The sequence below is a fragment of the Anoplopoma fimbria genome, chromosome 24, assembly GCF_027596085.1.
Source record: "Anoplopoma fimbria isolate UVic2021 breed Golden Eagle Sablefish chromosome 24, Afim_UVic_2022, whole genome shotgun sequence".
Classification (NCBI taxonomy): domain Eukaryota; kingdom Metazoa; phylum Chordata; class Actinopteri; order Perciformes; family Anoplopomatidae; genus Anoplopoma; species Anoplopoma fimbria.
In genome coordinates, this window is record NC_072472.1 from 18,286,516 (window position 1) to 18,300,728 (window position 14,213).

At 39.6% G+C, this 14,213-nt stretch overlaps 1 protein-coding gene across 1 annotated transcript in view; it reads right to left on the minus strand.

Moving 5' to 3' along the window:
* The window catches only part of LOC129113936 (seizure protein 6 homolog), an 84,843-nt gene that overhangs the window by 16,874 nt on the left and 53,756 nt on the right, over positions 1-14,213 (minus strand). Inside the window, exons 4-5 of the mRNA XM_054626421.1 lie at positions 8,956-9,148; positions 73-258 (exon numbers count right to left, since the gene is read on the minus strand). Coding sequence (XP_054482396.1) covers positions 73-258; positions 8,956-9,148 — 379 coding nt within the window. The remainder of the gene's footprint in view (positions 1-72; positions 259-8,955; positions 9,149-14,213) is intronic.

The window sequence follows — 14,213 nt, forward strand, 5'->3', positions numbered from 1 at the left end:
TGTTCAGTGAGCTGACCTGCTTCTAGCGTTAGTGAGCAACTATGTCTCTGTCAAAGATCCAGTCTGTCTTACCAACACACAGGGGCTCCTTTCCACTCCAGTAAGGCGTGGTTGCATTGCGACAGGTGAGCATTTTGGGGCCTTGCAGCTTGTAGCCTGTGAAACAGTGAAAGTAGGCTTCTCCGCCAGGGTGGAGATGCGTCACGGAAACTTCTCCACCAGCAGGCTCTTTGGGGAATGCACAGCTCAGGACAAAGGCTGGAGAGGAAAGAGAGTCCGAAATGAAAAGAGTGCAAAGAGACGGTTTGATATTAGATGCAGTATGAGTAAAAACTGTTTTCATGTGTGTATTTTTGGCATCGCTGTAGCCTGCAATGGGCCTAAACATGGAACAGGAAGCACAACGGAAATACATTATTTGATAAGCACTATTTGAATGAATATTCAGTGACCTACTATTGTGGAGGATAGATATGCTAATTTGGTTCTGCCAATGTTGTGGTCTGTCCAATATGTTATGTCCATGACCTCACAGAGAAGGGTCCAAAACTATTTTTTGTTAAAATGCATTTCAATCATATATAAAGCTTATTCCCTGCTCTGGAAGTGGAAATAACTTCATGTATGTTCTGATGATGAAATTCTTCATCCAGAGACCTGCTTGCTCTGACTTTTATTACACATTTTAAATATTCTACCAGCATCCAGAGGCCTGTGGGAGATTTTCAATGTAAAAAAAATGACATTGTGTTTCATTCTGAACAAAAGTCCAATTCTGGCCAAAACAAACGGCCAACAATGTTAACTGGCTCCACAACATAATCCTCTGTGTCCTGCATTGTGTACTGTATAACCCCTGCTGTTGTGTTGCATTGTTGACCACGTTGTCTCCCCTCCAAAACACCACTGAGAACCCATACAAATTTAGAAATAAATGGGAAAAAGACAAATTGTTTTTCCATCCTAATGTGCATTCCTGTCTCTCTCTCTCTCTCTCTCTGTCACACAGCAACCATCAACTGTTTATAACCACCCCCAGCTCTTAATTAATTGCAGTTTACAAGTTCATGCAGTATGCAAATGTACAGAGACATGTTTGCAGCACTACAGTAATTAACATCCCTGTGTGGTGCGGTGTAAGCCCACTGCAAATACTTTGACAAATGGAAATGTTGCCGATCAGTTGAACATCATAGGACCGTAATGTGATAGCTGGAAGATGAATTGCCTCTGTGGCGGTTGTCAAAGAGTCGTGATTCCAGCGGGGGTAAGATCAATGTTCCTGGAGTTGCTTTGCATTGTTGTCCTGTTTGTCCTCTTTGAATAAATGGTGTAAGATCGGATGGAGTTCGCATGGATAATGGAGTGAGCTAACTGAGTCTGTAATGGAAGCTATTAAACAGCTTTCTCTTCCTGTCTAACGGCTGCACTGTTCTACCTCATTAGTGTAGGTACTTTAATGACCAGACTAAAACTTTTAAACTTCTGGCAATGTGTGAATAACAAAACAAGCAACCTAATTGGACCCACTTTGGCTTGTGCTACAATCCCAGTGTGATTGTGTGCCGGCAGAATTACAGAAACCTTTTAAAAGCTGCAACTTTACCCAAACTTTGCAAGATGCATGTCGTGTTTCAGCTTAATGGAGTGTATGCAAAGCATTTAATAGGATCTTATACTAGAAGGAGAAAACAATAAACAAAAGGGCATCGCGGAAGACCTGTCTGCGCTGAAATTGTACTTGCAGTCTTTAAAGCAATTATGATAATTATCGGCAACGGGCTATGTAGTGTAAACACCTTAATCTACTTATGTTAATATGATTAATGTTGTTTGTTGTTTACAGAGTTAAGACATGGACTACAGCAATTTTCAGCTGCATAGTTGAAGGGTTGTTTGGTGTAAGCCCATCTATAGAAATTTAGTGCTACCTTTTTCTATTTTTTCTTACATCCAGCTTTTTTCTGATTTGATTGCACATCACAGAACTGCACTGGCGTGAATCAAAGAAGTATAAATGGCTAAATCCTTTTAGTGTTTACTTATGTTTACTTTTTTCTTTGGCTGTTTGTGTTGGTGGTTTTAAAACCCAATCTAAACTGCCCTGATAAAGTAAACACCAACTGTTAAACAATTCAGACACGGATTATACGATAAAACAGCTAAACATCATCACACATTAAGAGTTTGAGCGGCGGCCACATGGCGAAAGAGAAAGCTTACACTTGAAAGAGGCAAACATGAATACTGTAATATATTTGAGGTCTTTGCATGCACATATGCAGAGCTGGTGGAGGTTAAATTTTTAGAACGAGAGATTAGACACTCTGCAGCAATGTGGATGTGAAATGCTTTCATTCCAGCCAGTCATTCATAGATGGGAAAAAAAAAACCTTTAGTGATGTTTCTATCATTACCTTGAAGCCACACTGGATAGTCAAACATGTTATTCGATCAATCTCTGAACTTGAACTCAAGGGAAAACAGCCCTAAATGCATAATGGCCATAAAGGCTTTTAAAGCTGCCCCAATCTACCGTGTTTTTAATCTACTGACTTTGGTTTTTCTTTTACACAACCCACCGGTTTCCACCATAATGAAACAGGCCTTTCTTTCGCACTGAATCAGTGAGCCACAGGGACGAGGTACACTGCCCCCGGGTCATCCATTCAATTCATAGTTTATCACTAGCTCCAATGGACCTAGTTATTGCCATTATCATAGCAGCATTTACATCCCTATTGAGCATGCAGCGGGAGAGCCGGAGGCGAAAATTGTGGAGCCAATTCCTGAAGTATTAAAATACGTGCTGCCCCCATTCCAGTAGATGTGGTGCTGGGCCATAAAGTCTGATTGTTTTGCCATTACAAATAATAGATCCACGGTGCAGACAACCAGGAAGATTAGCTGATGGTACTGTAGGGCCACGGGAAACAGTTGTGTCTTTAGTCATTATTTCCTTGCAGAGGGGAGGAAATAGTCACAATGGTGATATGCAGGTAAACTTTCAGTTTCACTGTATGGACTAGCATTTCTGATATAATTTCAGCTTTTGCAGAGAGAGTATGTTTTCTGAATCACAAGAACTGATTTAAATGCCAGAAATAGCAACTGTCAAACGGTAAGGTGTCCAGTTGGAAAAACGTGTCTTTTGTCTCTTTCAAGTAGTTTAATATGAAGGAGGGCATAACAGGTAAAAAAATAAGGACACATTACTTTCATAAACGCTGTCTCACAAATATCCTTTATAAGTGACATGTATTGGTACTTGTCGAGACAGTGAAGCAGGTATGGTTTTCACCTTGTGAGTGTGTCATTATGGTAAAATGTGGTCCTGCAGACACCTACTGTGGCTTCAAAGGTGTGTAGTTGAGATTTAAAATGAAGGTCGAGTTTGAAGTTGAGTGTGGTCAGAGCTAGTGGGGTAGGAAGTGGGGATGGGGCTATTGGCCCCCTCACTTTACGCCCCTGGTCTGATTTGTCGTTGTGTCTGGTTTCGTCCCATCGCTGGTTGGTCTCTAGTTTAATACTGTTTTAAAGTAGGTGTCCATGAAAGAATAAGCACAAGGAAAAAATAGCAACAAGCCTAAGGGATTTAAATGGCACAGTTTGAAGTTAGAAAGTGTTTTTTTTTTGTGTAGCTTGTCATAACCAATACATAATCATCAAGTTTTTTCTTTTTCACTTTATTTTTGGTCATTTCTCAGTGCTTATTCACAGCAGTTCAAGAGGAACACATCCTGTCGTGCTTTCTTTCTTTTCCCCCCTCTTATCTGTGCATGAGCGATGGACTTGTCCTGGCTTCTTTGAATATAAACTATTTCTGTTCAGATTGCTTCCTTCCCTTTCTCTTCTATCTGAAAATCAAGTATTTTTTGTCAACAAATATGGAACCCCGAATCTGTATTTAAGATCCAATAATTAGTTACAGTTTCTTCAGACCTCAGTCAAAAGTTGCATAGGAAATAATTTAAAGGAAGTAAACACTTGGTGCGACTCCTGCATTCACTCACTCCTACCATTAATGAGCCTTTTTCTGCTGCATGAACATATTTTTTTTTGCCAATCGAGAATGCTGCTCCTCAACCAATAATGGAAAAATATTGTTGACTAGGGCACAATAGATAAGGTGGGGAAGCCAGTTAAACAAAGTTATCCACCGTATTTGGGCAGACAAATAAAAATGCATTTCAATTTAGCCTAATGTTGCATTTCACATGTCGCCTGAATCCCCTCAGGTAGAGAGCTGGAATGACATCAAACTTGACAAGGTGAGGCCAGGAGATAATGAAACAGGGTGACAGAAAACCAAACACATACAATGAATGCAGTGTTGATTGTTAAATATAATGACAGTGTATTTGGAAAATATTATCCACCATGTGTTCCATCAACATTTCGAGAGTAAAATGTGTTTTCGAGGAGAGAAAATCCTGTGCTGATGAGCAGTCATCTCTTGTCAGTTGTTGTTGTTTTTTTTGTTGCAGTCCTGCAATTAGCAGGTGACTTGTGGGAGAGTGGGACTCACTGTATCCAAGCCTCATGTCTTGGCTGTGCACCAAAGCATTATCTCTTACAGAAAGATCAATAGTGTTGTCTCTGGGAAAGTGATTCAGTTGTTGAAAGCCAGACCATAGTTCTGCCATGATATGGTCAATTGATATTTATGTGGTTGGGTTAAAAATTCGATTTTAATGGCCATTTACTCAATAAAGGCTATTAAAGAGAAATAACTTTGGAACAGAGGCATCTCATCAATAGAACTAAGAAGTTGTGGCAAATTGGTGGATCACTGCCAGTGGCAGAGGTCCCCTAGCCGCCTCACTTGTCAAGCCAGCTTATTAGTAACAGCCAATCGATAATTAAAGCATCACTGCCATCGGCAATGCCATCGGTTATGATCTTTATACTTCAGTATACTAAAATCCTGAATTGACAATTCAAGCTTGCCTATAATGAAGAGGTCATATATGATGGCAATCATATAAAATACTAAATAACAAAGAGGTTGCGGTTAAAATCCATCATAAATTAAATTCAATTTAAAATGAAGAAACTCCTTAATAGGCATTCATTTGGCATGGGTGTCCAAATTTGCATATGCAGAGTTACATTTAATTATTAGTACCCACAATCCTCATGCATAAAACCAAACTTTTTTTAAATAAATGACTTTTTGGTCAGAAAGTCAGAATATAACATTTACTGCTAGAATTCTACTTTTGCCAAAGAATACTTTTGGATGCCAGCACTTCAACTAACCCATCATTATGATTTTGGAAGAATGGTAGTGATTTAATTTCCCTGTTCTGTATTTATTTTGTTGTGCTCATTCGTATGCTAACACTTTAAGATGAAGTATCCTCAACATGCTTGCATGTCAAATTGCAGTCACTCTTTACTACAAAGGTAGTAAAACGTAAATTGTGGTATGCAGTGTAAGAATACAAATTCTTACAAAAAACCCCAAATCTGTCCCAATATGTTCATATTGATACAACTTCCTACGCAATAACTGCGACTCGGACAGTTCAATAATAACGGTTTGTCTGTATGTATGCCCTAAATGGATAGATGTGTTAGAATATTTGTTGTGTGCATAAAGAGTACACTCAGGATGCATTACATGTAACACGTGTTTTATGTATGGTTCTTTATTTGCATTCTTGCCTATTTTTAGATATATTTTAAAATGCAGACTTTATAAATGAATGGACAATGAATGGTCTATGTATATGAGGATACATTTATATGAATGTGTATTAGGGGAAAGAGAAGGATAAAGATGTTCTCATGTCCCACACCCCTACTTCCCACTCGTTACTAAACACTAAAACACACCTACAATCATGTCCCAAGTGTCAGGCACATTGCTGATGTTATAGAGGCATCCATCAGTCTGTCATCGCGGGCAGAGCCAACGCTGTAGCAGATATTAATTACCCTGAGCCGAGATCCATCTCGCCACAGTTCTGTCTCCTTCTCCACGCTTGTCCAATCACATTTCTCACAGCCCATTATAAAGGACAAGGTGATACTCTGCTTATCAAGGAGGGGAACCCAAATTGAAATATCTCCTTCCCCACCAATATGTCTCACCTTCTTCTAGAAATCTGATCATGGCATTTTTTCTCATCAGGGTAACTAAATTTGTCCCGTCAAAATTCCAAAGCAAATAGATTTATTGGTGGACCACTAAAGCCACACATCTGACTGCAGGGTTTTCATAAGCCACTATTGCAACAATTACAATACAGAAAGCAATCTGTGAGAAAGTGTTTTATAGGTTCATAAGAATTGATACCATTAAGCGCTGAGGAATACAGAAGCATCAACACAACTGGATCTATCTGTGAAATTATTTAGAAGTGCTGTGTTAAGTTGACTTCATGCTTCCTTCCAGGGCTATTGAACCCCTTGCTATTAATTGATGAATTTACTTATTCATTTATTTTTCTATCTCTTTCTCTTCTCGGAAATACCTGCATATTCTTCTGGTCCCGGTTATTCATATATTAATACATGACACACTGACACAACACACTTTCAAACATGTGCGAAAACACTTACTAAAAAAATACTCCCACAAAAAAACCTAGAAATCTGTAGCATATTCCGACGTAACATCGTTTCACGTATTTCGTGTTATGCCTGTATATTTGGTGTTGCACTTTTGTCTATATAATTTGTCACCTGTTTGAACTTTGTAACCCTGACAAAATAAAAAAAGGAAAAGGTTCATGGTAATATGAAGCTCTCTTTGTATCAAATAAGTTATTTTGAAACAAAATATTGAGAAGAGTATTTTGTTTAGCCTAAGCCTGGCACATCCACTGAGATAATTGATCCTTTAGGTGTCCAATAATTTAATGATCTGCAAGTTTCATTTCTTGGCATGGTGAACTTTCAATGGGTACAGGTTTACGTGCACACTATTGTCCATGTACGAGTCTTATCCTAGTTAAAATCACATAAGGGTTATGATTTAGGACACAAATACCTTCCTGTACGAAGGTGCAGGTATTACCATTTTCCTGCTTTCATTTGTGGATATCCTGACCACGTTTTATTATCCAAGATGTATTTAAATTGTAAGAAAATAGATCAATTGCTTGCATGCAATACATTTAGTACAGCAATTTAGACATGTTTGACATGTGCATCTTTTTAATTTGTTTTGTGGCTGTATGTTTCACCTGCTGTGAAAGCTATGTATTAATGGAGTGCGTTTTTGCGGGCTGACATTCCAGGGGCATATATTTGGCATTATACACAGTACTTTGGCTTTATCCATCATAAAAACTAAACATCCACTCAGGTCGTCATTAGTTTCACTTACATCGCATTGCAGGGTATAGATCATTACAGCTTTTATCATTGTATATTTTCTTTACCAAACAAGCACATGACTGGTGTGTTCGGCACACAATATCCTGGAAAATATTGCACACAATACTGTATAGGATATTTTACTGAAATGCAAAGAGGGTAGGTGAAGGAGAAAAGTACACCTACTGATGGTGTTTTTCAACTGTTTGTCACCATCTGTCCCCATCAATGCATCACACAGTATGATCTGCACTGACCCCTCACTGTCATCATTCAGCCTGACCACACACAGCAATATTCACACATCCAACAGCGACGGGCTGATTTATCTCCTGTCAGCGCCACTGTTTTGATGGGCGCTTTCATTTTTGAGCTGATGAAAGTGCCACAGTAATGTGGTGGAATGAATGTTTTGTCCAGCAGCTTCCACCATCAAGTCAAATCGATGGGGCATGTAATTGCTGGCCACTTTGTGTGATTGCAAAGATAAACAGACATTGTTGCGGACATGGAAGATCAATGTCACGCACAAAACAAGAGAGAGATAGGGAGGAATTTATGGGCCATCATATTCGCCGACAACATACAGTAACTATCTCTGCAGACAGATTTTGCTGCTCTTCTCTTATGTAGTTTCTATTTGATAACATTTAATAATTAATTCTGCACAGAGACAGGGCGCAATTAGGTCCCGCCCACAATAGAGAGGAAAACAATTCATCGGTCTCCATTGACTTTGTAATGCGTGAAAGTGCCTCTTCGTTTCTTTGGTTTGCTAGCAAACAGAAATATACCTCAAAGCTGTTGTGTAGTGGGATTCACTACTGAAAGTGTAAAGAACCCCACACTTTTGTATAAGCTGCCAAACCAAAAAAACCTGAGGATACAGGCAATAAGACGTGAGGCATAAGCAGGAGGAATGGGAAAAAATGTAAAGCATGTATTTTGTCTAAATATCAGTTTTAGGCAAACAATATTTCTGAAGGTTAAGCTATAATGTGGATAAATCAGAAAGCTATGCAGTACGTTTGCAAGTGTCTTAGCTAACTACAGTAGATTGCTGACGGCTAACTGCATCATCTTAATTATCATCCATCATCATTTTAGTCAATCAACTGCACCCCTGGTAGACATAAGGTGCTAAAAAAATCCTTTCACATGCTGAAATCCAAAGTTTTTACTAGCTACAGGCAGCGTTTCAGCCCTTGATTTCAAATTGTGGCTAAAAAATGTTTTTTCCTCGGGTGGGGTGGCTTTTTTAAAGTGATGCGTTGCGCTTTGTCTACGTGCTTTTAATCTCTGCAAAGGCTAATTAAATGTAATGCTCACTAAACTATTGAATGTGTTAATTTGAATGGAAAGCTATCTTCCCTCATGCACTGTAGATCTGACTGATAAGCGTGGAAAAAGCCTGGTCATTTGATTTTTGTATATATTTTTTTTATTTAAAATGATACGACTAAATGTAACAAGTGCTGAGAAATAATACTGACTTAGAGCTGTTTTCTCAATATGATAGTAACATATTTAATGTACATGAATCCATTGTGAGCAGGGCTAAGCTGATCAGTATGTAGTTGGACACAGTTTGAATAAAGAGACAACATAGCTATGGTACTGGCTCACCTTGGTAATGCAGCAGGACAAATCCAGAGTTGTGCTGTTGGTCACCACGAAATCGGATGGAGATCTGATTGCTCCAGCTGCGAAGTACGAGGCCCCTTATCAAGACTGATTCATTGGCCAGGATGAAGGGTTCTCGGCCACCCGTGTCCTCAACTGTCACCTGCTCTCCCTCCAACGCACTCACATTTAGCACCTAAAAACGAAAAAACCAGAGTATGCCATATGATTACACACCGCCCTCATTGCTGCACCTCTTTCCATCTCACATTTTGCAAAGGGTCTTTGTAGAGTAACACATGGCACGGTGCATTGTATTTGGAGCACATTTATTTCTATCCACTCTGAAAAAAAATAAAAAAGGCAAAATTCATAGACTTTTAACTCCAACACAAAATCAAGTTGCATGCAAAGTGTAGACTTATGAGGTCTCAGTTCACACCAGATGGGATCCTAATTCAGCATCCCCCGCTGTTGTGATTCCATTTAAAGCCAAGTTTAGTCTAATGATGTTGCTCTAAAAAATGGGTCACCTGCTGTGTTACTTTCCTCAGTTGTCTACGGGGTTGTTGCACGGGAATCTGTTTGGTTTAGTCATTTCTTCGTTAACCTGCGCCCGGGTTGTAGACACCTTTTTTGGAGTAATTGTTGAATCTGTCTCACTCATGGTTTGATGCATGATTGACTCATCCTCTTTCTGTGTTTGCCTTGTGCCTGTAAGACTCTCCGACAGCCGTGGTTTATGCCTTCAACAGGTTTGAACAGCATCTGCAGCTAAATCTGGTGAAGGAACCTCGGGAGGATTGCATGTAGTTAAACTGTCTGGATAATGGAACGCTGACACATTTTGGAGCAACATCTTGATTCATTCCCCTGCAGAACTATAAAAGAGGCATGCTAATCCAACAGCAGGTCATGGTCATTATTCTGTAAGATAAAAAAAAGAAAAACGCCTTCACCTTTACTTGTGTTTGCAGAAGAGGGATTACTACCTTCACCTACTTTCAAGGTGCATGGAGAAGGCAAAAAGTCGTAATTTGTATTTGCATGGCAGTTTTAAATAGCATGGGAGTTTGACAGACTTTTATTAAAGCCAATCCCGGTTAGAATAAGTTCTCTGAGTTCAAATCATTTTAAATTCTTCATTCAGCTGAATGTTTTGTGCATTGGCCTGTACTAATAAAAAAGATGAGATAACAAATATGAATACTGAAATATCCCTGCTCAGAGCCCAATGACTTGATTTGAATGAATTATTTTAAACCGTGTTGCAACAAGATCCAAAATGACAAGTCCACCATAAAAGCAAATTCAACCACATCAAGTTCAAGCTCTAAGTGAGAATCATAACATGTTCTGAAGGCTAAAGCTGTCATGGGTAGTGGGCTCAGGTAAGCCATGAGGCAGAAAAAGGGTTGCCCTCCATAGGCTGTTGTCCCTGAGGTAATATGTGTGCAGGAGTGTTAGTGCGACAGCCTGGAAAAGCTGAGACAGTGGGCAGGATGAGCACATTGCACAACGGCGGCAGTGGAATGAATTTGACCAGTTGGCTAACTGTCACTCAGTCGGAGGAGAGCTGACAATGAGCGCAGAGAGGCTAATGGACACTCTCTGAGAGTGAGCTTAGAGGTGACTTCTTCCTGAATGATCCATGAGGTCAGCCGCTTTGATTGATTTGATTTTTATCACAACTAGAATTAAACACTCTGGAGATTTTCAGACCGACTGAAAACACAGAGAGCAAACACTAGATCAAAATAGCAGATATGTGTGTGTGTGTGTGTGTGTGTGTGTGTGTGTGTATGTGAGTGTGTTACAGAATAACCTCTGTATATTTTTAATATAAAAAACATTGTTGCAGGAGCATTAAACAATCGTGTCACAGTGAGTTATAAAGGAATGCCACATGATTTTAGAATCCGTGTTTCTCAAGGGCAACGGCAATGACAACGCCTTTGGCACAGTTCTTTTTTCCCCCCACTTCTGCCTTTGTGTCTCTGAGTTAATATGGAGAGCTTGGATGTTGTGCAAATCCGGTTACTTAAGCTACTTGCTCATTTTATAATTTCATAGTTCACCTCACAGTAAAGCATAGGAATTCTCTTTCATTTAAAATCGATATTCAAAGCAGACAACTTTGCTAACTTGACTGACAAATTTAGACAACAATGGGGTCTTAACATAAATTATATCCATATTTGATCGTGATTTATTCTTTCCATTACAGTCTTGTATAATATAGCTAACGTTTAACAAGAAATTGACGGGAAAAGATTGTACTTTGGTACTTAACCATAACATTTTTAAGCACAGAAAAGCAAGGAAGACATTTTTTTTTTTCAAGAAAGTTTGTCTTTATTGGGGATTCAGAAAGTTCAAAGATTAGAGCCTATTATTTCCTAAATTTCTGAAATTAATTCTGAAATTATCATTCCGTAATGTGTTTCTGTTGCCTCCGCCATTGTGTAAAGCTGGTGACACAATGAGGGATGGCTGATATTCCATCATGCTTCATAAATATTTCAGTCAAGCATCTCTCTCAAAAAAAATCAGGCTGGAAATCTAATGTCCCTGTTGTTATATCTGTGGAACTGGTGGAAAACCTCTTATCCTTTCTCAAACCCCTCCCCCCATGCCTCCGATCCAAGTCTAGTATCAATCGTTTTGCCTGCCTTAATGTTATCAGAGGCTGGATATTGCAAAATTTCACCAAATGTAATGACAACAAATCTGAGCTAATTGGCCAGCTAAAATGATTGTCTCATAATGACATAAACTTTATTGATTAGCAATTGTACTGCTGATTTTGAAAGTATTACATTCATTTTGCTCCATGTACATACATTCTGTGATTCCCTGACTCCTTACATGCCTTGGTGTTGTTCTAGATCGATGGATGGGATTGCTAGCCTCAGCGAGTAATCAAGGATGAGGCCTTTGCAGATAAAGTCCCCGGACAGTGAAACTCCCATTGAGATGATAAAGGATATTTCCTAATTAAAACATACTCAATTTTCTCCTATCATGATAAAGACTGAATATTTAATGTTTCATCTGATGGTGTCTGAGTCTGCTTAATCATTAGTATGCTTACAGAATATGGCAGCTTTAATTTGGCTGTATCTATTTGTTTTCATTTAAATTCAATTTTATTTAAAAATGTTTCTTTTAGCACTTTGGATCTTTCTTTCTTTTTTTATTTTCAATGAAGAGGATGTTTTATTTAGATTTAGTTGTTGTTGGTATTAATTCTTTGTTTAATTATACATCACATTATACAAGTGTTTATGGTAATTGTGCACTGGTACGCACTCTGATATTGCGACAACTTAAAATCATATCCAGTGAGGTCAAAGAAATTGTGGGTCCGTGACCTCTGGGTTTACATATACCAGGGAGGCTCATGAAGGACAGGTGAGCAGATAGTGTACAGTGAGCAGTTGGACTGATGGCCCCAGAGGGTCCTATCATCTGTCATCCACCCTGGGACCTGTCAGTGCAGCCAGCAACAGCTGTCCTGCCTCAATTATGAATCATTGGCCATGTCAGGAGACATCACGCTACCTTATCCTCACCAGTGCTGGAGCCAAATGCCCAGGGGGACTTCTCTCTCACTGTCTCACTCTTCGTGTGTGTGTGTGTGTGTGTGTGTGTGTGTGTGTGTGTGTGTGTGTGTGTGTGTGTGTGTGTGTGTGTGTGTGTGTGTGTGTGTGTGTGTGTGTGTGTGTGTGTGTGTGTGTGTGTGTGTGCGTATGTACACACACGTGCATGTTCCTCTGGTCTGTAATGAGAGCAGGCTTATTGTAACTCCTAGTTGGAATATCTGCCTCAGCAGACATATTTGTGGGACCGGGGATTTGGCTGACCAAGCACACTTCTGCACCAGCAACATTATCAGAGGATGCCATCTAAACATTGTGCTGCTCCATTTTGAGAATTGTGTTGAGAGAAGAGAGAATGTCTGTTTGTTTTTTTGTTTTGTTTTTAATCCAGAGTATTAAAGGAAGGCTCTAAACAATGCATTGATTGTAAGACTGTCCTCCAAGTGCTCTTTCAAATTCCAGTCGTTTACCCTCCAGCGTTTCTTTTCTCCCTCCAACTGTTCCAGTAAAATATTTCCTGTGCCCAATCAAAATGAAAGGGCTAGAGGAGAGAGGGTCATCTCTCTCCTCTAGCCACTGTCTTTTCAATCAAACCACTATAATGAACAGACCACCTTGCACGGCCACAACTGCACTCAGAATACAAAATATCTCCAAAATAAAGGTTTCGAATGATATACTGTATATTTGCTACAGTCGATACCTCGATCTTGCTGTTTTTACCATGATCTTTGACAAACAGCTTCCAGGGTGCTGCAGTGTTAAACTATGTGACTGAGCAGAGGTGAAGATTCATCTTATCACATCCAAATAGGGGCTGCACGCCGGTGTAGTGGTTAGCACTGTCGCCTCACAGCAAGAGGGGCCTGGGTTAATTTCCTGGGCTAGACGTCCTTCTGTGTGGAGTTTGCATGTTCTCCCCGTGTTAGCGTGGGTTCTCTCCGGGTTCTCCGGCTTCCTCCCACAGTCCAAAGACATGCAGCTAAGGTTCATTGAAGACTCTAAATTGCCCGTAGGTGTGAATGTGAGCGTGAATGGTTGTCTGTCTATATATGTCAGCCCTGCGACAGACTGGCGACCTGTCCAGGGTGAACCCTGCCTTCACCCATTGACAGCTGAGATCGGCTCCAGCACCCCTGCGACCCTTAACTGGATAAGCAGGTTACGGAAAATGAATGAATGAACATCCAAACAGAAAACAGGCTGGCATGGCAGTCCACACAAGAGATTAACTAACAAGACTGGGTGGAAACCTGGTAGTTTATATGGCTGGACTGTGTTTGGTCTGTGTTAAATTGTGGCCAAATTGTTACGGGGATAGTCATTGTTGGTGCATTTATAATGTGAATTCATGGAACTTGATGTTCATCTGCAATTTTCTTTAGTGGAAAGAATCCCAAATTGTTCTTGAATTGTACTGAAGTATGGTTTAGCTATGTTTGAGTCAAATTACTCAGGACTGCCATAATTTAATTAATTTAATGATATAACTCAACTAAAGTTACTGCCCTATTTCAATCGCCACCACAAAGTGGACAGACAATGGTTCGTGTTACTTTGTTAAGGATGCTAAATTACGAATTCAGAGCATATCTATGATTGACAAATTCGTGGATACTCCAATATCTTTATATAGCCAAAACGTTTGCTGCTATATTA